At 45.9% G+C, this 26,976-nt stretch overlaps 1 protein-coding gene across 3 annotated transcripts in view; it reads right to left on the reverse strand.

Annotated features, from left to right (window-relative positions):
• Nucleotides 1-26,976, reverse strand: part of JAZF1 (JAZF zinc finger 1) — a 339,131-nt gene that overhangs the window by 790 nt on the left and 311,365 nt on the right. For all 3 annotated transcript variants that reach the window (XM_036897481.2, XM_057504610.1, XM_057504609.1), the window contains exon 4: nucleotides 5,689-5,858. In XM_036897481.2, the coding sequence (XP_036753376.1) occupies nucleotides 5,689-5,858 (170 nt within the window). The remainder of the gene's footprint in view (nucleotides 1-5,688; nucleotides 5,859-26,976) is intronic.

Raw genomic sequence — 26,976 nt, forward strand, 5'->3', positions numbered from 1 at the left:
GACTTGGGGGCCCAGGGGTGCCAAACAGCAACCAGTTGGCTGCTCAGAGTCTGAAGGCTGTCCAGTGAGTCAAACATAGACAAGCACCCTCTGCCCTGAATGCCTAGCTCCCACCTTCAGCCCCTTTGCTCCCTGCATCAGTCTCCGCATGGAGGGTGAAGAGCCCCTCATGGATCTCCAGAGGCACGCTGGGGGGTAAGAACTGGCTGCAGTGGGATAGAGAGAGGGCAGGGGCATGATGCCACCCGTTAAGACAGATGGGAGATGTGCCCCGCTAGCCCAGTGTCCCAGCCATCCCACCAGAGGCCTCAGGAGTAAAGAAGCCAACTTTGTATCTCTAGCCCCGGTTGGCATTTTAACTGCAACTACATGAGAGACTTAAGCAAGAACCACCCAGCTGGAGCCAGGCAACCCACAGAACCATGAAATAGAGTAACAGTTGTAAGCTACCTGAAGGAGAGTGAGTTAATAGTTTTATGAACATTAGAAAAAACTCAGTTTTCTAAATACAGTAAGAAGTTACTGGCTCACAAATGCTAGACATTTGCATCCATCTGTTTAATGACTATTAGCTCAACAGATAACACACTGAGCAACTACTAGGGTTCCTTTCTGTGGGTAAAGGGAGGATTACTAAAAAATTTCATGTCCTTGTTTTCACAAGAACTTGTTGCAAGAAGAATCACTAAAAATCCAGCTACCCCTATGCCCCAGTACCACTTACACCGTGTCAGAAAACAGGAGATCAAAAATAAAATGTTTGAGTCACAAGCAGAAAAGCATAGTAACTCCAACAGGATCAGACCGTAGGTACTCCATCCAGGCCTGCATTTCCATAACTAGGCAGGGGAAAGTTTGGAACCAGAAATTGTTAGAGCTGTCAGTCCAACATGGCCAGATCATCAGAGGGACAAACCCAGGGTTGAGGGATGATAACAGTAGGTTCTGTGGTCTGTTCCCAGCTTGAATGTAAACATTGTTTTGTGTGTCTGGCTTTGAGGCTGTGAAGAAAACGGCCAACTCCATATATTGCCTCATTCTAAAAAAATAGGAAGCCAGTTGCACATTCAGAAACATGGCATTTCCAGGTCTGGCTCAAGAACCTAGAAAAACCTGCCTTAACATCTCTTCTCTTTGTTGCTGGGATTTCAAGTGCTCACAAGTGTCAGTGGGCCACCATTACCACAGATACTAGTACTTGCTCTAACTAGACTCAAGACTTGTCCTATCAGTCCGCTCACATACAGTGGTGGGGAAGGAGAGACTGCGGTGGTGGACTGGGCAAGGCTGGCACTGGTTCATTGCTGTACCAGGTTCTCCAACCACCAGGAACTACCTGCCCAGGTAAGGGAAATGAATCATTAAGAGACACCCAACAATTAGAGACTCTTCTCAAAATTTGACTCCAAATCAAACTGAAATCCAAAGTCAATGCCAAACTGGGCCTATCATGTCCTTTATGGTATTTGATCTTCGTTTTCAGCATTCAGGCCTGAATAGGTATGTGACACATGCCCTTAATATAGAAACTGTAACTTATAATTTCCTGCAGTACAGGAGAGAATGAAGTCACCGGGAGCTTTGATAAGGAAGAAAAATTTAAACACAGAAGCTGGGGGTGGTGGCGGTAGTAACAGTTAAAAGTGAAGCCACTTGCGGAGAAAGACAAATGCCAAATGACTTCCCTCATGAAGCAAATCTGAAGGAACAAGATGGCAGCACACTCAAGAGACTCCAAGAATGAACTAGTGGTTACCAAAGGGGAGGGGTGTGGGAGGGCGGGTGGGGAGGGAGGGAGAAGGGGACTGAGGGGTATCATGTTTAGTACACATGGTGTGGGGGGTCACGGGGAGAACAGGGTATCACAGAGAAGGGACATAGTGGATCTCTGGCAACTTGCTGCACTGATGGACAGTGACTGTATTGGGGTGTGGGTGGGGACTTGATAATATGGGTAAGTGTAGTAACCACATTGTTTTTTCATGTGAAACCTTCATAAGAGTGTATATCAATCATACCTTAATAAAAAACTAAAAAAAAAAGTACATAAAAAATAAAACCAGTGACTCCATAGAAAAAAAAAAAAGAGCTAGTAAAAAAAAAAAGTGAAGCCACTTGGAAACATGTAGTGTGTGACACTCCATCCTGAGAGCTGAAATGCAAGTCTCTCCCCCCTGGATCAACATGGCACAGAATGTCCAAGGCGAGTCAGGTGGGAATCAGGTCTTTTTTCTCCCCTGTTACTAAAGTAATCTGTGTCCAGTGTAGGTAATTGTAGATATTTAGAAAATAGAGAAGAGCATGAAAAAAATATAACCACTTTTAACATCTGAGGTATTTTTTTTCCTATGAGATATGAGATTAGATTCTGTTGTCATCATTTTTTTGAAAATAGGGTTTCAATGGCAGAACTCTCTTTATTCCCCTAATAGAAATTTATTATTTCCCAAATTTGTGCCAACTTTAATGTGATAAACTATTGTACTTCAATCTTTATACCTTTGATGATGTGCTTAGGACAAAATTCTGGGAGAATTATGGAGTTAAAGAGTATGTAACACTTTAAGAAGTTCTCATTCTGTACTGCCCAGTTGCCATCCAGAAAGGCTGTCAGTTATGCTCTATGCCAGGGCTTCTGATGGGACCCTTAGATGAAGCAAGGAGACTTACAGCCATGGAGGGAGAGGCCTAAGTGCCCTTCCTGGGGATGCCCTGAGCTCTTCGTCTGCTTGGCTGTGTATCTAGATACCAGAGGACATACTATGTCGCTGAAACAGTTTTCTTGATGCAGCAGAGGGCTTTATCAGAGAAACTGGGTGGGGAGGGCTTGTTCTGTTATATATTGCCTAAAAGAAAAGTAGCAAAATGCCTTTTAATCTTTAAACATTTTCAGAAGAAAAAATCCTCAAAGCACTTCAGCCCATCTTTTAAACCTATTCCCAGTTACAAGCTTGGGGAGTCCTCTCTCTCGTGCCTAAAGTCAGAAGAAAAGTGTGTGCAGCACTTGAGGCAGAGAAGATCAATTGTTCCTGGCCCAGAATGTATCTGGGAAGAATCCAAAAGAAGGAATCATGCTGTTGCACTGGGGTTCCTGGGGTCGGGGAAGCAAGCCCACATTGCTCCCTCTTCATGTGCTTTCCTCTGTCCCTCTACCCTCAAGAGTACCTATTCTGTCCAAGAGCCATGCTGGATGCTGGGGGGTCTAAGCACTGTACAGTCCCTCAGGTTGTAAGGTATTCCGTGCTCTGCCGGTGGTGTCAACAGAGCCCGTGCAGTGGTCAGAGGGTGGAACCTGCATCCGTGAGCGGGAGTCAGTCTGGAAAAAGGAAAGGGCTTCCCAGAGGAAGGGGCATTTGAGCTGTGCCTTGAGAAATGAGGGGAATTTAAGTGAGGGTACTGAAGGAGAAAGGAGGGAAGGGGGAAGGGAGGCATGTAGGCAAAGGAATTAACCTGGGAACCAACACGGAGACTTCGGTGAGCCACTGGGCCCCTCCCCTTGCCCTACTGAAAGTTGAGCCTGAGAAGTTAGCTCATTTTCCTCCAGTTCTGCACATGCCAGTGGAATGGTGAGAAGAGCTGGTCCTGAGTCCGTGCTTGACAGACCAACTGGTCAGAGACTCCTGCCAACGGGGAGGGAACGGGACAAGTCTTAAGTAGTGAGCCCCGGGGATACACAGGATGGCAGCCCTCCTGGAGTCTGCCTGACTCCACGGCACACAGCTCATCCAACCCGCCTCTTGCCAACACCCAACCCAGACAGCCATGCAACAAACATGATGCAATAATGATTAGACCAGAGATCACCACTGCCCTGCAGCTGGGAACTTCCCGGCAGGGAGTCAAACTGCAGCTTCAGGGAGTGCAACCCCCCTCCTCTCAGGCCCTTGGGTAGGAGGGGTAGTTACATGCTTGTGCTTGTCCCATGTCTCATTGCTTGGCATTCTGGCCCAGAAAAGGAAACTTACACTACTTCCCTTGTGGAAATCAGGGCCACTAATTGCCACCATGGCACTTGCCAGTCAGTGGTACTGGAGCAGGCAGCCTCTGCAGCCCACGGGTCACTTAATTTTCGTTTGGCCTTAGATGGAGAAAGAACACTCAGAAAAACCACCAGCAACCCAGCCACAGACAACTGTGGGAGGAAACTGCTGGAAACCCAAGAAAAAAAGAAGAATAAAGGGATGATGACAACAAAGTAGAAATGATGAGGGAATAGGATGGAAACAAAGAATGAAGCTAGAGGCAGGAGGCCTGAATGCTCAGCTTCTTCAGCCAGAACAAAGGGTGTAGCTTACACAGCCTCAGTCTGGGTCATTACTTGGCTCCCTCCTAACACAGCTGATGGGCAAGACATCCTTCAACAGTGTTGGGGCACTTGAGGGAAGGCGGCAGGGCAGCGAAGCCGGGGGAGTAGCTGAGGCGGGCCGGGGCGGGACCCGGCATCGGAGAGCAGGCAGCATACAATGCTGGCTCTGACTAGTGTTCCCCACTTTGAAATTTAAAACAAGGAAAAACCTCTTTCTGCAGCACAGAGCTGCCCTCTGGGAAAACAAGCCCATCCAACAATCCCCCTTGGTTTCCGGCGTCCTGAGGGAGCAGCTTCGCTGCCTTTCCTGCTCGCCCACCACACGCCCCAGACACACAGATGTGTGCCCGCCTTCTGGCACACGTACTGGCCTGTGCTGTACTTGTTAGCGCTGGTGGGATGCCTGGCTCCATCAGGTCTTCCTTTAGTTTAAGCAAAGTGCATCTGGACTTCCCATGACATTTAACAGTAGAGCAGGTGAAACCTGGGCCACTTACCTTGTGAGGCATTTGTGTCTCATGCTTTTCTATCAGAGGCAGGTATAAGAAGTACTGAAAGGGATTATTTTCAGTGTAAAGAGACATATTTAAGAGAGCAATATGAGAAGTGCTTGTTATCACACATTTTTCAAGCCTTTTGAAAAAATAATCAGAGCTATGGGTAAATTAGCATGTCACCAAATGTACCAGGTTGTGTTTCTATCTCACGGACTTTTAGAGCTGCTAACACTTCGCAGGAAAGTTTGCAATTTGCTTTATAAGGTACCCTCTGGACCCACACTTGGATGCTGTGGGTGTTTCTCATTGTTTTGTCCCTTTGAAATTTCTTAATAGAAAATTCAGTGCCCCCAGCTGCCGGTGACACCCCGAGCCAGGCTCCCAGAGTCCTGTGCTACCTACAGAGTGGGCGCTGAAGCTCAAGTGGGTGGTTTGCTGAGAACATTTTTTCTCCTGCTCTCCTTTCATGCCAGTTGGGGGAACGGAGCAAGAACTTCCTCAGCTTGAAGCTGCATACAGTGTTTCCCAAAAGGCCTCCCATGAGCCGTCTGCGGGCTTTCCAGACTTCAAAGTGGGCTTCTGCGAGCCATCGGAGAGCCAAACCACTGGGGAAGGTGTTTGGCTGATTTAGCAGGTGACACCTGCTAACCTGATAACCACACAAACTTGAAAAATATCAAAGACACAGCCTCCTACAAAAAAATCTCCTGACCTACAGCTCCACATAGGTTAGTGGAGGGGACACCCCATCAGACCCAGAACCCAGGGGCCAGCACTGCCCACGCCCAGGGCACCATGGGAAGTGCCTCTGGCGGCCTGTGCTTCCCGCAGAGTGAGGTGCTACCCCTGGAGCTGTCCTGCCGGGTGAGGTGGCGCTGCTTTTACCTTGTATCTCTTTTTACACCCAGGAACCGGGCAGGCAAAAGGCTTCTCTTCCCCTCCATTCATGCACATGGAGCTGAGGATGGCTTCAGAGCTGATGGCACTCTCTGTGGTCCAGGACTCATCGCTGTCCGACTCCTCGTAATCCACCTCTTCCTCATCATACTCACTGCCTGTGAGGTCACAGGAGAAGCATAGAGAGTGTCAGGAGCAGTCCCCTCCCCACCCACATGCCAGGAGGAACAGCAGTGACCAGAGGGCACAGGGATGGCAAGCGCCTCTAGTCCCAGGCACCGCCCTGGGGAGAAGACATTCACATTCCCACCTAAGAGACCAGGTTAGGCTTCCCAGCAATTCCTGGCTGGGAACTGGCTGAGCAGGAACTGGAACCTGACACCGTGGCAGGCCAGTCTGTGTCTGCAAAGGTGCTGGGAAGGCTCTGAGGGCAAAAGCAAAAAGAAGCAATGATGATACACACCCTCCCCTACACACATGCACACACACAGCCTGACATTCCAGTGCGCAGAACTGTCTCCTTAGCTTTACGCTTTCTTGGCTAATAAATGCAAAAATCTGTGGGAGAAGGTTACATTTTATACTTCTTAGAGTTAATACTTCAGTGGGAATTGATTTCAGATCTTTTTTTTTATAGATTGAGCTAGGAGGACCATGAGGAAATTTGGAACTGAAAGAGGGGTTACCCCAAACTAGGGACCAGAGGGACAGAAATGCCTGGAGCTCTGAGGGCAAACTTTCATATTGGAATGCAGCACCAAACAATTGCCTGGCACACCCACCCTCAAGAAACCACCCTTGCCTGCCAGCTACACACAGCATCCTCTGGGTGGGAGCACTGACCGCCCCGGCCACGTGGCTCAGCATGGAGGGAGGAGGGGATTCCCATGTATTCCTGTGGTTGAGCGCTCTATTCAGAACTGAATTAAAAACCTGCTTCACTGACATCTGTTCAGGACAGCGGGGATGGAGAACCACTTCAACAAATAGCCCCTTTTGGCTCTTTTTTAATGAGGCCCAAAGCCATTTATTTTGAGCTTTTGCATAATACAACCCTGAAGGACATAATTCTACAGATCATAAACAGTGTAAAATAATATGTTGACAAGTCTTAATGCATTTACAAGCCCCTTGGAATAAATAGGAATTATAGCACAACATTAATAAGAATTATATGGTAGCAATTACAGTTGTGAAATTCATCCCCCAGGTGTGAGGCTACATTGCACCAGGGGTCTGCTGGGATGCTCCATGGGCTTGCTTGGCCACATCAATTACTTCAACACCAAATATTGGCATTTTTATTGGGTTTCATTTTAATAGGCATTAATAAGATTGTTTGAAGAGCCGGTTGAGCCAGGAACAAGGACGCCAGCATCTGAGGCTACCACTTAAAAGGCTCCAAGAAGGAAGGAAGGAACCTCGAGTTGACTGAGTGCCTCTGAGGCTTCAGGCATGTAAAATGCATCATCTCATTTAATCCCCGGTGACCCTGGAAGCGGGGCATGACTGTCGCTTTCACCAACACAAAGACACAGAGCATGGAGAACTTCAGGAGCATTTGCATTCTTGGCGCTAAGGGACATGGCTTTTTCCCATGCTGCTTCCTGGCCCCCAGCCCCCGTGCCAGCCCCATTCTGACTGACGGCGTCCCTCTCAACTGCCTCCGTGTGGCTGGTTCTTCACCATCTACCACTCAGAATTCAGAGCAAGTCTGTTTAGAAACTCTTGGGTGGTGCAGAAAAAAACATTTGGCAAAAATGAGGCTTTGGAATGAAATGAGGGTTTCAGGAAGCCCTGCTGTACTTGGCTGTACCCCCAGGAACTGGACCTGACCCAGTTTGGACAGGCTCGGATGAGACAACACGGGGCTATGTGCCTCCACGTCTCTGAGTCTGACTGTGAACCAATCTCAAAATGTGCTTTTAAGTAGGACATTGTTTGGGACATTTTACTCTTAAACAAATGCCACATGCTGGTGTCCTTTAAATTGCTTGTTTGAAAACTACAAATGCTATTTTGAAAGCTCTTCCAGCAGGACTTCAGAAAGTTAGAATGACTAATTTACCCATCTAATCAGGCTAATTTGTTAACCTGAATACTATGAACCACGCAACATTTACAACCGGGACAGAGTGGGGCTAGTGGAGAGCCTCAGACCAACAGAGGGCTTACTGAAGTCCAGCAGAAAATAAAACTTAAAAACTGCACTGGATCAAAAGGGCCCAGACCCTGAGGGGCTGATGCCGTGGCCAGCCCCCGGAAGCAGGGCAGCTCCAGCCCCAAGGGTGGCATGGCAGGCTGCAGGACTGTAGTGTATCATCCCCCTGGGATGCCTCTGAGAGTGAAGAGAGTGAGAGCCAGCACTGGGATGCCAGGTGTAATCGGCACTGACCCTGGCTGACTGGGCCACTTGCACCCTGCTCCTCAGTCTACAAGGCCTTCTTTGCTTTGTGAAATTAACCATCTCCTTTGGACAGGGACCAAGAAGGATCTGTGTTACTCAGTCCTGTCCTATAACAACACAGAACAGGCACAGACCTGGGTTCATGTCTTGGCTGGGCATGACAGGTGAGTGATAAGCTACTTGGCCTCTACTTTCTCTTCTGTGAAATGGGCACAAATCTCTTCCTTTCAGTTTAGGGATTAGAATTAATGTCTACTGAACAGCTGGCACAGGAAGACCTACACATAGTAAGTGCTTAAAAGGTGGAAGACAGTGTAAACTCCATTTTTGTAATAATATACATATTACATTTGAAATATTTTTAGAAAGGCCTGCTGTGAAAACAAGCAAAACATAAGGTAGTTCTGAGAGGCTTGGGAATATCCACTAGAAAAAAAATAAAAGTATGACTCCGTATTAAGACAGGTGTAGTGCTCGCTTTGCACTTCCCAGTGCAGGCGGAGCTAAGCAGCTCCCCACCTACAGGGAGGCCGCAGTGGGCCAGGTGCTGCCACCTCCCTGAGCTTCCGGCTCCGTAAGATGGGCGACTGCTACTCCTGCCACCTCTTCAGGTTGTTGTGAGGAGTGAAGAACCATGCCCAGCACTGGTAAGCATTAAAGGAGTATGTGGTAGTAAATTAGCAAAATGTCACATGAGCAGTTTTCTTTTGTTATCCACTGTCCCATTCTCTCTTGAGGGCACTTGCTTTTATAAAACAGGAGTGTGTGTGGCATGTACTGCTGCTGGGGTTACCGTGCGGCAAGGGCTACCCTGTCATCCAACAGAACCGTCAGCAACTGGGAGGCGGGTCCTAAGGGGCAGCTGCAGGGAAACAGGCTGCAGGGCTCCAGAAAGGCACATGTACCCAGATGCTGGCCTCAGGAAAACTTGCTACAGGGCCTGCGGTGTCCTGCGAAGACATCCAAGGCCAGAAAAAACAACTGCTGCTCGGCTCCTTTGAAACATCTTGGAACTCTAAAAAGAGCTAACCTGAAATGAAAGTTAAGTCTTTAGATACAAAATCATCTGGGCTAGCCAGCCCTCCCATCTTTACTTCATTAATTTCCTCATGTCTTTCCAAGGAGAAAAACCCCAACCTGGTTCATTTTCAATCTCTGCTTCATCTGCTATCTTCAAAACAACCTTCAGAAAGAAAGAATTCCTAGCTGTTTCTAGACCTTGGCTAGAGAATCCCACCCCCTGCCTCAGCCCCCATTAAGGGGAAGCCAGGCTGGCCCTCCTAGCAACATCTCTCAGCCTTGTGATCCTCCACCCCAATCAATAAAAACTGTGAGCACTGTCTCCCAAGTATGAGTGTGCATGAATACATTGTAAATGACATACATGTACTATTACTGAATAAAACAGATATGCAAATAAATTAAAAGGATGAGGATACAGTTTAATAAACATGTATAAAATAGGTATTTTACTTAGTAAGTGCAAAGATTTCGTATTTCCTTCCTCCCCCTCATGGACCACACCTCCTGCACTCCTGTGGAGCCCACTGCCCTCCAGACGAGCTAGAGGGGCGGAATGGGACACATCACAGCCAGCTTCCAGGCCATCAGACCGAACTGAGTCTTTGGCCTATTCTAGGGGAGAGGAGCGGCAGTACATCCATTCATTCATACAGTAAACACCCCAAGTGATCATGAGAAGAGTGGGTGATCTCTGAGGTTCTGTGGAACCTCTCACCCCATTAAGCCTACAGGAGAAGGGGCCGGGCTGCAAGCCAGCAGGGAGAGGGAGGGCCAGGGAGCAATGCGGGCTTCCTGTCCTGAACCCCCAACATCCAGAATCCACTAATGTTAATTTTGGCATAGTTTTCTAAACAATATATATATATATATATATATATATATAAAACAGTATTTCCTCAGCATAAAAGAGGAAAAGAAACCCCACACCCCATCTGTAGTTGTATGTCCCTGCGGCAGGGAGGGAGGGAGGAAGGGACTTGGGAGTGTGAGAGCCACAGGAAGGGGCCCGGAGCAGGTGTCTGGGGACTGGCTGGCAGATGTCCTCCAAGGTCGCCCTCTTAGCAAGTTCTACTGGGGACACTGGGTTGTGGAATCAGAATTTTACAACTACAAGGAACTTCCAGGCTGCTGAGCCCCAAACTGGTTTAACTGTCTCGGGAGTTCTGGAGTGGTGCGGCCACAGCGGCCGGCGCGTGGCTCCCCTTCTCAGGACCACATGGCTCCAGTTTCTCTACCTGTGAAGCATGCCATGGCCCATGCCCATTCAGCTCCACTGCTCCTCCACCGCCACCCCTCCTTGCTATCAATCAGCCCTAAGCCCTGCAGGCACCAGCTGAAAGCGATGGGGTGCTCAAACAGAAAACGGAAAAGCGGCCTCCACCCACCACCCTGTGCCCACACTTAATGTTCTGAAGGAAATGTCCAGAGGAAAGCTTTCTCACAGCTAAAGAGAAAGCTTGCCAACCTTCATTCAGACAGACAGGTGAAACCCCATGGAAGCGGCCTCCTTAGGCATCGGTGGCTTAGGGGCCTCCAGAAGCACCACCCTTTCCCTCTGGGGTGGGCCACGTGGGGAAGCCGACAGTGCAGGGAAACCAACCTCCAAGATGCTGCCCTTTTCTTTTAAAACAAAGATCGACTGGATCAGATTTCCAATTCTGATGAACGCTTCTCTATTAGAAGAGGGATCACTCTCAGAGATCTGCATCTCAAAAGGGGCCCCACAGGTGAAGGACACCATGGACTGGCTGGGCTGTGGGGTGAACACGCCCCGGAGATTGAACCGAGCTGTCATGTTCTTGAGGCTGGTCCCCGTTCTTGCTGATGCTCTGGTTACCAAGTCCCAAGCCCCTCCTCGCTCTCCCAGAGCCCTGGTACTCTCAGTGCACCCAAGGGCGTTGGTGAGTGCACATATGCCATGACTGGCATGACTGTTTTGTATTTGACCTTTCACTTGCTCCTTAAATTCTGACACTTCCCATATGCCTAAATCTACCTGTGCTTACTGTGCTTACTTGGATTTTTTTAAAATAAAGATTTTAGCTGCCTAGGAATGGGCATGTTTTTCTGGGTGCACGGTTTCTAGAACCAGGAGAGTTGGGAGATGCCTCTGCCATTTAGCTTTGGGATGCCTTCTGTGTGCCTGGACCTAGGAGCGGTGCTTTCCATATAACTAACCTGTGTTTCCCCAATTTAGCAGAGGGGAAAGCTGGGGTTTGGAAGGTGAGGGATGTGTTGAAGGTCACTTGGATGGAAACAGACACACTGGACTGCTATTTGGGTCTGTGATTCCAAAGTGTGTGCTCCTTTGAGTAATTTTCAAACTGAAAATCCAGACTGAGGGAGATAAAGATGTGATACACAAAGTCAAGCCCTAGAAATACTGGGGAGGGAAGGAACTAGCTACATCACGTGGAGTCCCTCACAACCATCATGGGGCAGGCAGTGAGCACGTGGGAGGAGGTGGGGAGCACCTCGGACAGCCAAGTGACAGGACACTGCTCCCCTGGGTGGTTGCAGTCCAGTCTTTCAAGGAGCTACATGAATTGCCTTTTTCAAGCTCTTAGTCTTAGACATTATTCATCGATTTTGAAATGATATTCACCAATTTTAGAGTTTCTACACACAAAAATGTAATTCTACTATGCACTATCACATGGAAGCACTGGCTGCCACTGAATTCACTTGGGTTGAATTGTCCATCTTTATGCTTCATGGTTGTACAATCCACACTCCAGAGGCCTGAGATGGGCAGGACAGCAGCTGAGAGGGGCCTATGGGAGCACCCAGTGCTCGCTGCAGCCCTTCAGTCTGCGACATGAACAAAACCTGGTAGACAGGATTTCGTGATAAGACCATTTCATTCCACAGGATTGCCGAATAATTTCCTACTGGTTGTCAGCAAAGGAAGTAAAAACCAGAGTTGGTTTCATGAAAAAAACAAGGTGGTCTGGAGCCCTGTACACCCCTACCTACATATTCAACAACCTGGACTGAGCCCACGTCACTGCCCAGGGGCTCTACAGAGCCCTCGGCCAGCTCACTGTCACTTGCCCCAACAGCTGTTTCTAGCCCTGTCCCCGCCTCTAACCTCTGTCCACACTGCCCTTTTTCTCACCCCTTCACTCTATGCAGATGGCCCGCTCTACATTTTGCACCTAGAGTGTTCTCCTTCTTCTGTTTATGTACTCATAAACATAGTGACATACAAATAGACAAAAATAAGTCAACCTTTTCCAGAAACCAAGTATACCACATTTTTCTTCTAACACAGGTGATTAATATTCACACAAAAGTGGTAAACTGCAGTGACAGCAAATTAAAACTCTTCTGGGGTGTCAGATTTTGGCAAATACATTAGCAAAGAGTTGCCTCTCTGCTTTATGGATTTATCATTTTATAAATTATCTTTAATTGGTACTGACCCATTTTATATAAGCTGAGCAACAATAGCCTAAATGAACTGGAATATATGACCACAATGAGACACCAATGGCTCCGGGGACCAACCACCCAGACTCAGAAATTCTTGACTTCCTGCTCATTCCTGGAATGTCATTCTCCCCATCCCCTCCTTAACTATGAACTGCTCCTGGTTCTCCAAGCTGGAATTATCTCTCCCTTAGAGGACTTAATGCTTTCTAATTTACACTGAGCTCTTGGTCATTATACAGTGCCCAGGGCAGCACTTAGACGTAAAGAGTCAATGGCTGTATATTTTTTGAATGACTTACTGAGGGAATATACTTCACAGACTCTAGTAGTGGATGGGGATCCAAGATTACACAGCCTCCACTCCTGACCTCCTACAGTCTTACAAAAATAAAAATAAAAATAAATAAATTGTATTCTCTTTCTTGCCTGCTTAAAACCCTGCAAGATTTCCTATAACAAGAAGGAACCAAATGCCTTATCATGACTTCATTCCACATTGTAGTTGCTTAGATCTTTAATAACTGAAGGACTTTTAAAAAATAAAAACCTTAAATATGTGTACTTTTTGTTTAGTGCTAAATGTTTATACCTATCAATCTATTAAACTAGTATTTATAAAGATTCAGATACTATTAGATAAATCAAGATCTAATTTCTAGGAGGATTAAAGATGGCGGCATGAGAGGTGAAACACAGAGGCTTCCTCCTAAAACTGCATATCATACAAAAATATAATTAACACAACTAATTCAGAAAGAGCAACAGGAAAGAGGGCTGTGCCAATCTGCATACACCTGGAGAAAAGAATAAACCTCACAGAACAGGGTAAGGTACCAAAGCTGTGGCCCAGAGGGACCCAAGCCCTTCCCCCACCCCAGCTCACTGGTGGGAGGAAGAGAAATGGAGTGGGGAGGGAGTGGAGGCCTGGGACTGATGAAAACCTAACTCCGGAGATCTGCTCTGGGAGCACAAACCTACATTTCATGGTGCTTGCATGGTACTCTCGTGATTAGGGGGTTGGAAAGCTAAGACAGGCAGAATTCCCAGAGAGACTGAGATTCCAGCCACTTGTGGAAAGCAGGGATCCATATACGGCTGTTCTGGGACAAAAGAAAGGCAGGCAGTCTGAGAGACTTCCTAACAGCAAGAGGGCTGCTAAAGAGGCAAGGATTGCCCAGAGCTTACTGCTCAGGAGAAAGGACAAGTACACAAAACTGTTAGGGTGCACTCTGCCCAGCAGGTTGGGAGCTTTCATGATTTTCAGGTACTCCAGCTTCCTGGCTGGCTACATAGCTCCAAGGACCCCAACTGTGATATGCAGCCTACTGCACCTTTCTCTCAGCCAGCCCCACCTGGCTTGCAAACCAGTACACCCTACCCTGGTGTTAGGCCAGCCAGAGGGAAGATCTGTCTACAGCAACTACAAATGCAAAGTATAGAGGCTTATACCTGTGTGCTTGGCCCACTGGTTCAGGCAGTGGAGACAGGCATAGTGGCCAGGAAGCAGAAAACAACTCTTTCCTCCCCCCAGGCACCAATAACATGCCCCTTCAATCCCTGACATTGCTTCAGGGGCTGAGCAGCTCCAGAGAGTAGAGCTTCTGGGCACTAGAGGGCACCATATACAAATATGAAATGCCAAAAGAGCCTGGTTCAAAGTAAAATTATTAATACAATACCTGAGAAAGATTTAAATGACATCAACCTCATGAATCTTCATGAAGTGATTTCAAAATAAAAATCATTAAGATGCTCATGAGGTACAGAAAAATATTGAAGAACTCAGGAATGAATTCCGGTCAGAGATCCAATTGTTGAAGAGCACAATGGAGGGCATTAAAAGCAGATTAGATATGGTGGAGGAGACGATAAATTTAATAGAAACTAGGGGGAGAAGAGGAATACAAAGAAGCTGAGGCATGGAGAGAAAAAAGGATCTCTAAAAATGAAAGAATATTGAGAGAACTGTGTGACCGATCCAAAAGGAACAATATTCGCATTATAGGGGTACCAGAAGAAGAAGAGAGAGAGAAAGGGATAGAAAGTGTCTTTGAGGAGGTAATTGCTGAAAACTTCCCCAATCTGGGGAAGGAGATAGTCTCTCAGGCCATGGAGATCCACAGATCTCCCAACACAAGGGACCCAAGGAAGACAACACCAAGACATATAGTAATTAAAATGGCAAAGATTAAGTATAAGGACAGACTATTAAAAGCAGCTAAAGAGAGATAAGATCACATACAAAAGAAAGCCCATCAGGCTATCATCAGACTTCTCAGCAGAAACCTTACAGGCCAGAGGGAGTGGCATGGTATATTTAATGCAATGAAGCAGAAGGACCTGGAACCAAGATTACTTTATCCAGCAAAATTACCATTTAAATTTGAAAGAAGGATTAATTTCCAGATAAGCAAAAGTTGAGAGAATTTACCTCCCACAAACCATCTCTACAGTGTATGTTGGAGGGACTGCTATAGATGGAAGTGTTCCTAAGGTTTAATAGCTGTCACCAGAGGTAATAAAACCACAGTAAAGAAAGTAGAACAGCTAATTACCAAGCAAATGCAAAATTAAATTAACTATCCCCAAAGTCAATCAAGGGATAGACAAAGAGTACAGAATATGATACCTAATATATAAAGAATGGAGGAGGAAGAAAAAGGAGGAGGAAAAAAAGAACCTTAAGAGTGTGTTTGTAATAGCATATTAAGTGAGTTAAGTTAGACTCTTAGATAGTAAGGAAGTTAACCTAGAACATTTGGTAGCCACGAATCTAAAGTCTGCAATGGCAATAAGTATATTCCTATTGATAATCACCCTAAATGTAAATGGACTGAATGCACCAATCAAAAGACACAGAGTCACTAAATGGATAAAAAAACAAAACCCATCTATATGCTGCATACAAGAGACTCACTTTAAACCCAAAGACATACACAGACTAAAAGTGAAGGGATGGAAAAAGATATTTCATGCAACTAACAGAGAGAAAAAAGCAGGAGTTGCAGTATGTGTATCAGATAAAATAGACTTCAAAACAAAGAAAGTCACAAAAGATAAAGAAGGACACTACATAATGATAAAAGGGTCAATCCAACAAGAAGATATAACCATTATAAATATCTATGCACTCAACACAGAAGCACCTACATATGTGAAACAAATACTAACAGAATTAAAAGGGGAAATAGAATGCAATGCATTCATTCTAGGAGACTTCAACACTCCACTCACTCTGAAGGACAGATCAACCAGACAGAAAATAAAAGGACACAGAGGCAGTGAACAACACATTAGAACAGATGGACCTAACAGACATCTACAGAACTCTACACCCCAAATTCACATTCTTCTCAAGTGTACATGAACATTTTCAAGAATAGATCATATACTAGGCCACAAAAAGAGCCTCAGTAAATTCAAAAAGACTGAAATTGTACCAACCAGTTTCTCAGACCACAATGGTATGAAACTAGAAATAAATTATGCAAAGAAAATGAAAAATCTCACAAACACATGGAGGTTTCACAACATGCTACTAAAACCAATGGATCAATGACCAAATAAAAACAGAGATCAAGCAATATATGGAGACAAATGACATCAATAATTCAACACCACAAAAATCTGTGGGATGTAGAGAAGGCCATGCCAAGAGGAAAGTATATTGTAATACAGGCCTATCTCAGGAAAGAAGAACAATCCCACATGAGCAGTCTAAACTCACAATTAATGAAACTAGAAAAAAGAAGAACAAATGAGGCCCAAAGTCAGTAGAAGGAGGGACATAATAAAGATTAGAACAGAAATAAATAGAATTGAGAAGCAAAAAACAATAGAAAGAATCAATGAAAGCAAGAGCTGGTTCTTCGAGAAAATAAACAAAATAGATAACCCCCTTGCCAGACTTATCAAGAAAAAAAGAGAGTCTCCACACATAACAGAATCAGAAATGAGAAAGGAAAAATCACTACAGACACCACAGAAATACAAAGAATTATTAGAGAATACTATGAAAAATTATGTGCTAACAAACTGGATAACCTAAAAGAAATGGACAACTTTCTAGAAAAATACAACCTTCCAAGACTGACCAAGGAAGAAACAGAAAATCTGAACAGAAGAATTATCAGCAATTAAATTGAACTGGTAATCAAAAAGCTACCTAAGAACAAAATCCCTGGACCAGATGTCTTCACTGCTGAATTTTATCAAACATTTAGTGAAGACCTAATACTCATCCTCCTTGAAGTTTTCCAAAGAGTAGAAGAGGGAATAATTCCAAACTCATTCTATGATGCCAGCATCACTCTAATACCAAAATCAGGGAAAGACCCCACCAAAAAAGAAAATTACAGACCAATAGCAAAAATACTCAACAAAATATTAGCAAACCAAATTCAAAAATACATTAAAAAGATCATCCACATGATCAAGCAGGATTTATTCCAGGGATGCAAGGATGGTACAACATTCGAAAATCCATCAACATCATCTACCACCACATCAACAAAAAGGATATAAACCACATGATCATCCCAATAGATGCTGAAAAAGCATTGGACAAAATTCAGCATCCATTTATGATAAAAACTCTCAACAAAATGGGTATAGAGTGCAAGTACCTTAACATAATAAAGGCCATATATGACAAACCCACAGCCAAAATTATACTTAACAGCGAGAAGCTGAAAGCTTTTTCTTTAAGATCAGGAACAAGATAAGGATGCCCACTCTTCCCACTACTATTCAACATAGTTCTGGAGGACCTAGCCACGGCACTCAGACAACACAAAGAAATAAAAGGCATCCAGATTGACAAAGAAGAAGTTGAACTGTCCCTGTTTGCAGATGACATGATATTGTACATAAAAAACCTAAAGACTCCACTCCCAAACTACAAGATCTAATATCTGAATTCAGCAAAGTTGCAAGATACAAAATTAATATGCAGAAATCTGTGGCTTTCCTACACACTAACAATGAACTAGCAGAAAGAGAAATCAGGAAAACAATTCCATTCACAGTTGCATCAAAAAGAAGAAAATACCTAGGAATAAACCTAACCAAGGAAGTGGAAGACCTATACTCTGAAAACTACAAGACACTCATGAGAGAAATTAAAGAAGATATCAATAAATGGAAACACATCCCATGCTCATGCATAGGAAGAATTAATATTATCAAAATGGCCATCCTGCCTAAAGCAATCTACAGATTCAATGCAATTCTTATCAAAATACCAACAGTATTCTTCAACAAACTAGAGAAAATCATTCTAAAATTCATATGGAACTACAAAAGACCCCAAATAGCCAAAGCAATCCTGAGAAGGAAGAATAAAGCTGGGGGGATTATGCTCCCCAACTTATGGAACAGACTAGAGAGCCCTGATATAAACCCAAACATATATGGTCAATTAATATATGATAAAGGAGCCACGGATATACAATGGGGAAATGACAGTCTCTTCAACAGTTGGTGTTGACAAAATTGGACAGCTACATGCAAGAGAATGGAACTGGATTATTGTTTAACCCCATACACAAAAGTAAACTCGAAATGGATCAAAGATCTGAATATAAGTCATGAAACCATAAAACTTAGAAAAAAATATAGGCAAAAATCTCTTGAATATAAGCATGACCAACTTCTTCCTGAATGCATCTCCTTGGGCAAGGGAAACAAAAGCAAAAATGAACTCATGGGACTACATCAAACTAAAAAGCTTCTGTACAGCAAAGGACACCATCAATAGAACAAAAAGGCATCCTACAGTATGGCAGAATATATTCATAAATGACAGATCCAATAAAGGCTTGACATCCAAAATATATAAAAAGCTCACGCACCTCAACAAAGAGCAAATAATCCAGTTAAAAAATGGGCAGAGGAGCTGAACAGACAGTACTCCAAAGAAGAAATTCAGATGGCAAACAAACACATGAAAAGATGCTCCACATTGCTAGTCATCAGAGAAATGCAAATTAAAACCACAATGAGATATCACTTCACACCAGTAAGGATGGCCACCATCCAAAACACAAACAACAAATGTTGGTGAGGATGTGGAGAAAGGGGAACCCTCCTATGCTGCCGGTGGGGATGTAAATTAGTTCAACCATTGTGGAAAGTAATATGGAGGTTCCTCCAAAAGTTCAAAATAGAAATACCATTTGACCCAGGAATTCCACTTTTAGGAATTTACCCTAAGAATACAGCAGCCCAGTTTGAAAAAGACAGGTGCACCCCTATGTTTATCACAGCACTATTTACAATAGCCAAGAAATGGAAGCAACCTAAGTGTTCATCAGTAGATGAATGGATAAGAAGAGTTGGTACATATACACAATGGAATATTATTCAGCCATAAGAAGAAAATAAATCCTACCATTTACAACAACATGGATGGAGCTAGAGGGTATTATGCTCAGTGAAATAAGCCAGGCAGAGAAAGACAAGTACCAAATGATTTCACACATATGTGGAGTATAAGAACAAAGAAAAAAAACGAAGGTACAAAACAGCAGCAGAATCACAGAACCCGAGAATGGACAAACAGTTACCAAAGGGAAAGGGACTGGCAAGGATGGGTGGGAAGGGAGGGTAAGGAGGGGGGAAAAGAAAGGGGGCATTATGATTAGCATGTACAACGTGGCGGGGAGGCACGGATAGGGCTGTGCAACACAGAGAAGAAAAGTAGTGATCCTACAGCATCTTACTATGCTGATGGACAGTGACTGAAATGGTGTTTGTTGGGGGGACTTGGTGAAGGGGGGAGCCTAGTAAACGTAATGTTCCTCATGTAATTGTAGATTAATGACACCAAAATAATAAATAAATAAATAAATCATGCAGAAAGTCAATAAATTTAAATATATTAAATTTAAAAAAAAATGGGCAGAGGATATGAAGAGACAGTTCTCCAAAGAGGAAATTCAGATGGCCAACAGACACATGAAAAGATGCTCCACATCACTAATCATCAGGGGAATACAAATTAAAACCACAATGAGATATCACCTAACACCAGTAAGGATGCCAGCATCAAAAAGACTAAGAACAACAAATGCTGGCGAGGATGCAGAGAAAGGGGAACCCTCCTACACTGCTGGTGGGAATGTAAGCTAGTTCAACCATTGTGGAAAGCAATATGGAGGTTCCTCAAAAAGCTAAAAATAGAAATACCATTTGACCCAGGAATCCCACTCCTTGGAATTTACCCAAAGGATACAACTTCTCAGATTCAAAATATATGCACCCATATGTTTATCACAGCACTATTTACAATAGCCAAGATATGGAAGCAACCTAAGTGTCCATCAGTAGATGAATGAATAAAGAAGATGTGGTACATATACACAATGGAATACTATTTTGCCATAAGAAACAAATCCTATCATTTGTAACAACACGGATGGAACTAGAGGATATTATGCTCAGTGAAATAAGCCAGGCAGAGAAAGACAAATGCCAAATGATTTCCCTCATCTGTGGAGTATAACAACAAAGCAAAACTAAAGGAACAAGACAGCAGTAGACTCACAGAACCCAAGAAGGGACTAGTGGTTACCAAAGGGGAGGGGTGTGGGAGGGCGGGTGGGGAGGGAGGGAGAAGGGGAATGAGGGGTATTATGTTTAGTACACATGGTGTGGGGGATCACGGGGAGAACAGTATAGCACAGAGAAGGTACATAGTGGATCTGTGGCATCTTAGTACACTGATGGACAGTGACTGCATTGGGGTATGGGTGCAGACTTGATAATATGGGTAAATGTAGTAACCACATTGTTTTTTCATGTGAAACCTTCATAAGAGTGTATATCAATCATACCTTAATAAAAAAAGATCTAATTTCTAAAATAAAATGCTTTTATATATTTAAGTGTTGATTACAAACAGAAAAATTCCACACATTTCAACAAAATTATGTTTACCATTTAAGTAGTTAAGCTTTAAAATATCTGAAAAGCAGGCAAGTCATGCAAGTGGACCACAAAGACTGTAAAACCTATTACACAATTTGGTCCTATAGACTTATTTTTTCATTATTTCCATCCTTATCTTTGACCTTCTGGAGAGACCTGAAGGCAGCAGGGGCCGGTTCGGCCAGAGGAAGGCAGGGTTCCGATTTACTGACAGGCTGACTCTTGAGCAGGACAGTCAAGACAAGGTGATTCAAGAAGAAGCTACACTTCCTGGGCTCCAAGCTTCATTTGCTCCACAAACAAGATTTTTAAAGCCCATGTCTTTACTGCCACATCCCGTCTTCAGTGTAATCACTGAGGGCATGGGAGATCACACCTCCCTGGGCACCAGGGCCTCCCTCCAGGCACGTGGCTACTCCCCCACCTTGCAGCCCACTCTTGCTCAGTCCGTTTTTCCACCTGGTTGTGACCAGAATGGCAGCCGTTCTTTCCTGCTTTTGCCCCACTTTCTACCTTTTCAGCCACTATGGGGCTTACAATTCCCCTGCCAATCTGTTAACGGAGGTAGACAAAGACACCTGTTTATAAGCTGACACCTACTTCACAGAACAACACGCAGCTATGCCAATGCTTCCTGTTAGTAAAACACACAGAAATGGAAACATGTCCTGTCCCTTGCACTCCTCTTCTGTCATGGCTACTTTTCACCATACTGTTAATTTCTCCATGCTGAGTGCCATTTTGGACTCACTGACTCTCACAGACGCACTGAGCAGTCGCTGACACTCCTTGCTCAAGGCCACAACCAGGCCAGCAGAAGGGTGGTCTCCTGTGACCTTTCTGTATTTCACTTTTTTTAAGTCTAAATTTTCTTCTTTTTAATTGAAGTTATCATTGTACAGAGTAAAAAGTCAGTCAGGTAGTTCTAAGATGCTTATAATGAAAAAGAAGTCCTCGGCCCCATCTCTCCCTTGCTCCCCCAAGGCAGCCACTTCCAAGTCTTTAACTTGAATTTACCTCTCATTTCTAAACTACATGCCTCTCCTGTTATTTTTGATGTTCAGTTTTGGTTACCTACTGACCATGCCAGGTAAGAGCTGTGACCTTTTACATACTTCCATCGCCCCTCCTGCACTTTCCTGGTCCTAGCAGGTGGCACTATAATATTTGATTTCGTTAGTATTTAGTGTTTGCATTATGATGCCACTGGGCCACGGGGAGAACTGTGATGATGTTTATGTTGTCCTGGGAACTAATGAGCCCCAAATCCAAAGCCCATGGGGTCGTGCTCACCTTCACCTTCCGTCTTCCCACCACCACCATAGTCAGGAGGGCAGCTGACACTTACGTGGGCCTCACCACGTGCTAGGCCCAGTTCGAAGCACTGTGAATCTATTAACTCGTTAAACCTCATGGCAGCCCCTATGAGGTTGATACTCTGATTATCTTCATTTTACAAAAAATGGAGGCAGAGTGCCTTGTCTGAGGTCACAAAAGGTCGCAGGGCTCTTCTGTGGCAGAGAAGGATTCCAATCTGGCTCTGGAGCCTGCATTCCTAACCAGTGTATTGTCTTGCTTTCCTGAATTTGCCCCAAACTCCAATGGAATAGCAAATCTCCCCTCGATCTCTTTAAACCCATCCAGCATGTGGTTTCATCTCCCCTCCTTCCTCTCTCCCCATGCCCTCCCTCCCGTCCTTTTTTCTGAGACACTCTCTCCTGCTGCCCTCCACCTTTGGCCCCTGTCCGGACCATCTGCCTGCTGCACAGCTGTGCCCCTGGGACGTCCCTTCACACCACCCCAGGGATGCCCTATGCCTCTTCCCTTGTGGGGGTAACAGGCTGTAGATTCTGTGTCTTCCTCTTCTTTGTTTACTTCTTGCTTGGGTCACATGAGGTAAAATTTTGAGTCCTTGAATGTCTGAAAATGTCTTTATTCTACCCTCACACTTGACTGCAGCCTCTTGAGTTACGGACCGTTTTCCCTCAGGAGTGTGAAGGTGTTGCCTGATGTCTTCCAGCTGTCGGGGGCCGCCAAGCAGCCCCCTCCACACTGACCTGAGGTTCAGGACACGCCCTCCCTCTCGGGAGACTCAGGGCCTTTCCTTTTCTCTTTGTCCCCCATGCTCAGAGGTATCTGTTGCTCCAATTCTTTAAAAAATATGTTACAGCTTTACTGAGATGTAATTCACACCCTATACACTTTACCCGTTTCAGGTGCACATGGCAGGGTTTTGAGTGGAGTGAGAGGAGGGCGGCCATCACCCCCATCCAGCTAGAGCATTCTCCTTGCTCCAGATGGAGGCCATGTACCCCTGATGTTTCTTTAATTCTGAAAGGCTTTGGTGCCAACCTACTTGCTGCTGAGCGCGTCTTGTCTGCTTAGGTTCCAAACATCTGCTTTCCAGCTGCCACACCTTTTGCTGCTGTCCCGCCTGTGCCCTCCAAACCTTTGTGGGTTATGACTTTTTAACCTCGTTTTCTGTTATTTTAGGGGCATGCCTGGTAAATCTGCCATCATTACGTGGAGGTTTCTTGGCTGATTTGAAAACATTCTTCTTTTTGGTAACAAAAGTTCCAGGCCCACGTTGGACTTCTGCTGCCCCCAGACCTTCTACTTCCTTTCAGTAGGACAGTACAGAGAACTGCAGGTGCTGGTAGTTGGTCAGACAGTCCTGGGGCAGGGCTGGCATTGGATCCCTCTGCTGAGTGGTCGCAGGGGCAGAGCTGTAAGGATGCTCTACATAAGCGTAAGTTCACTGACCTTCCCGATTCAACTCTCACTTAGCCAATCCATTCAAATATTATTCAAAATAAACACTAAACATGTTTTCTCAGCAATATGGCTACTTCCCTACCCATCATTTTCCTTCCTTTTCTTTTTATGGTGCTTGTGTGTCTCCTTGTCCACCACACTGGGGTTACTTGAGTGACAGTGCTTCTTTGCACGCTCTGATTAGAGGCCATGTGCCCGGACGCTGCTGAGCTTGTTACCCCCTCAGGGCCTTTTCCTGTGCATCCCTTCTCTGGACACTCTTCTCCCAGCTTACACCGTGGTTGGCTCTTCCTCAGCACCCATGTCTCAGCTCAGATGTCATCTCCTCTGAGAGGCCGGCCCCAATCACCTGCCCGCTCAAGAGGCCCAGCCCTCTCCTCCCTTCCAGGCACTGTCCTCACAGCACGTCCAACTTCCTAAATGGTCCTGTTTTCATTGTTACTTTTCTTCTCCACAAGAAAGTAAGTTCCATGTCACCAAATTCCTGGTGTTCTTAAAAGTGCTTGGTACACAGTAGGTGCTTGATATATATCAGCTGCACAAGGAAGTAAAAGGCAAGGGCAGCACCAGGCCTCCTGCTGCCAGGCCACCGCTCCCCAAAGGATGAGGCTCCCTGGGGGAGAGCGCCAGACCTGGGGCTGCAGCACATGCGGTGAGGGCGAGCGTAGGTACAAAACAGTTTTGGGGTCTGAGATTCCGGTTCTGCCATTTAACCGCCAATGAGATGCGTAAGTTCAATCTCAGTCCAATTCCCTGTCACTTTTCTGTGATTGTTCTTGACAAACAAATGAAAATCACTGGTTGATGGAATGAAAGAAGGCAGATGCTCTTCCTGCTAGTGCACTGACAAAAAGGGGAATGCTGGAAGACAGCGGGGCTGCACCCCCAAACCCCGCTGGGCCTGACAGCAAAGCCACCGCTCCTCAGCGGCAGTGACGTGACTGCTGTCGCTGTCAGGGCTGGTGCCGAGGAGGCTGTGCCTCCCTCCCGGCTCCTTCATCCCCAGTCAGGAAAGTGGGGTACCCAGATGTTCTCACTGTCACACTGTGGATTCCTCCATGGGGTAGGGCATGCCCTGCTCTAAGTAGTATGAATTCTGTAAAAAACAGGGAGCAGAGAACCATCTTTTCTGAAACAAATGCAGCCTTTCCCTGCAGTCCTGAGGCACTTGCCAGGGCTGGTTATTGGCATGGTGCTTTCCCTTCTAACTATGAAATATAATTGGCTGTATTTGCTGGCAGGGTGAATATTTTTTGGCCAAGAAAAAAGTAAAAAGGAGGGTTGGGAAGGGGAGGATGACAGATACTGGGGAAAATGTTGCAATAATCAAAATGACAAATAATTAGTCTGCTAGCAAAACCCAGTTTCTACTGCATCAAAATACCTGTCGCTTCCCAGACAGAGCATACGACGTGAAAATGCTCCACAACATTAAGTTGCTTCTCTGGGGATTAATGGCATGAGTGTCACTGAAAGTTCACACAAATCTCCAAGATCTCCCATAAAAGCTTAGTTTCACACTTTGTCCCATGTGGAAACTACAGCCTATGCTGCATGAAAAACGAGGTTTTGAGAGCACTTCTGATTTTTAAGAGGGCTGTCTGGCTCCCTAACAGGGCAGCTTCCCAAAGGCCCAGCAACGGTGTTTTTACATGTTGCACGACCAGGGCGGCTGCATCAGCGTCGAGGCTGCATTCAAATCTGGTGAGACGTGACATGTATGACAAACCCTGACAAAGGAGATCTGGAGAAACTGCAGGGGCATGAATTTCCCAGTCAAAGAGGTGGTCGTAAGCATGTTATGAAAGTGAGCGAGACTTTTTACACAGCAGGCACGATAATAAAGGCTGGATTGAAAAGTGGACAACATGGCCTTCCGCATTCCTAGTGCTGCTCGTTCCCTCCACGCTTACCTATGGGGCTCCTCCTGTGCCCGGGCACCGTGGGGACTTCGGAAGGCCAAGGCCTTAGTGCGACCATCCGGCAACCCTGAGGGCACTCTCCCTCTAACTTCTAATTCTTTGATACCAGTCTGCACAGCCGAGAGGGGACACTTTGGAGCTGGAGAACTTGGGTCTCCGTGCTCGTTTCTCCCCTGACTCACCTCAGGCTGTCACTCAAGTTCTCTCTGCCCCAGAGCCCTCCTCAGAGAGGTAAATGCTGGACACCTGTAAGCACTTAAGCGCCAGCTGCCATACGGTCAGCCCTGCCTGTTAGGATCTTCTGGCTGAGCGGACACATGATTTCACAAATATATGAATCCATCAGGATGATGTTGCTTAGTGGCTGTTTTACAGACCTAGGGTCAGCGACAGACGCCAGGAGCAGTGGAGGTCACCCAGAGTCCCCAGGGTCCCCTGCCCATGGGCACTCGTGTGGCTGCTGCTCTCTCTCGCTCAGCTCCCACGTTCCACGCGCTGGCCTCTCCTTCTTGGCTTGCTGTGGCCTGTGTTTTACCTAAACTGCAGCTTGCATAAACTGCCACCTGGCCACCACCTCCACACTGACCCGCCCCACGTGCTTCTCTTGGTCAGTCTTGCTGGGACTCCTGCCTTCCATCCCAGATGAGGACACGGAATGGCCTGCTTTGACTGGCCATCCGGCTCCCTCTGCTTCTCTGCCCCAGCCCATTTAACCTATATTGTGTGATGAAGACATGATGCTACTTCGTCATAAGACCACTCTTATTTACGTTGGACACAGTTGATTTAAAAAGCGGCTCTGAGTGATCCTGGCTGCCGTGACTCATCAACGCTGGCCGTGAGAGGCCGCCCTGGAGCCAGAGCACCCAGACGCAAATCCTGCTTCTGGGATCTGAGGGAACTTACCTCCTTCACACCCCAGTTACCCCACCTAAGAAATGAGAACTGCAGCAACAGCTACCTGATGGCCGTGGCAAGGACCGGCCAGTACACAGAAGAGGCTCTTCTTGGTGCTCAGCAGGGACAGGCTCAGCGTGGACCCTGGGGTGACAGGCCTGTGCACCGACTGTATACACCTCTCTTCCTTGCCCAGAAGAGAGGTGGGTGGGCTCTTCCCTTCCCGCCACCCTTGCCCCTCTTCAGGCAACTTCAGGGGCCCTCTGGCACATGCATTGTTAGACTGGAAATCCTGCCTTCATAGGCCGCCCCTCCTCAGTGTGTTTGCAGTAAGTCATGTCTAACAGAGCAATGCCACATAAAGGCCACATGGTGATAAACAAGGTTTTCCCATGGTTTAGTAAGATGACTCAGGGCTGCTGATCAGGTATCTATTGATGGCTGGAAACAGGAACAGCCCTGGCCCAGTAAACCACACCCACTGGTCCCCAGACAAGCTGTAAAAGAAACGAGGAACACGCTGTGGCTCTGCCCGAAGTCTCACGTGGAAATGAGATGATGCCATGTTTACCGTTCTGATGCCAGAATCGTCTGCTTCTTAATTTCTATTCTGCCTGAACTGCCTGTGGCCAGTCTGGATGGGCATTTTTATTATAATGGATGGGGGCTGACCATCAGATACTCCTGAGACTTCAGACAGCTGTGTCTTGATGGCAGTCGCTGGCTAGTATGAACATCAGCACTGCTTCTCTCTCTGCCTTCCTCCCCCACGCCTCCAAGACAGATTATCAGACCGACGCTGGTGCTTCTATTTGGGTCGCTTCCTTGCATGGTGATCCCACAGGAGACCTGAGGGGCTGCCTCTGGTCTGTTTTCCAGCATCACATC

This window comes from Manis pentadactyla, chromosome 7, assembly GCF_030020395.1.
Source record: "Manis pentadactyla isolate mManPen7 chromosome 7, mManPen7.hap1, whole genome shotgun sequence".
Classification (NCBI taxonomy): domain Eukaryota; kingdom Metazoa; phylum Chordata; class Mammalia; order Pholidota; family Manidae; genus Manis; species Manis pentadactyla.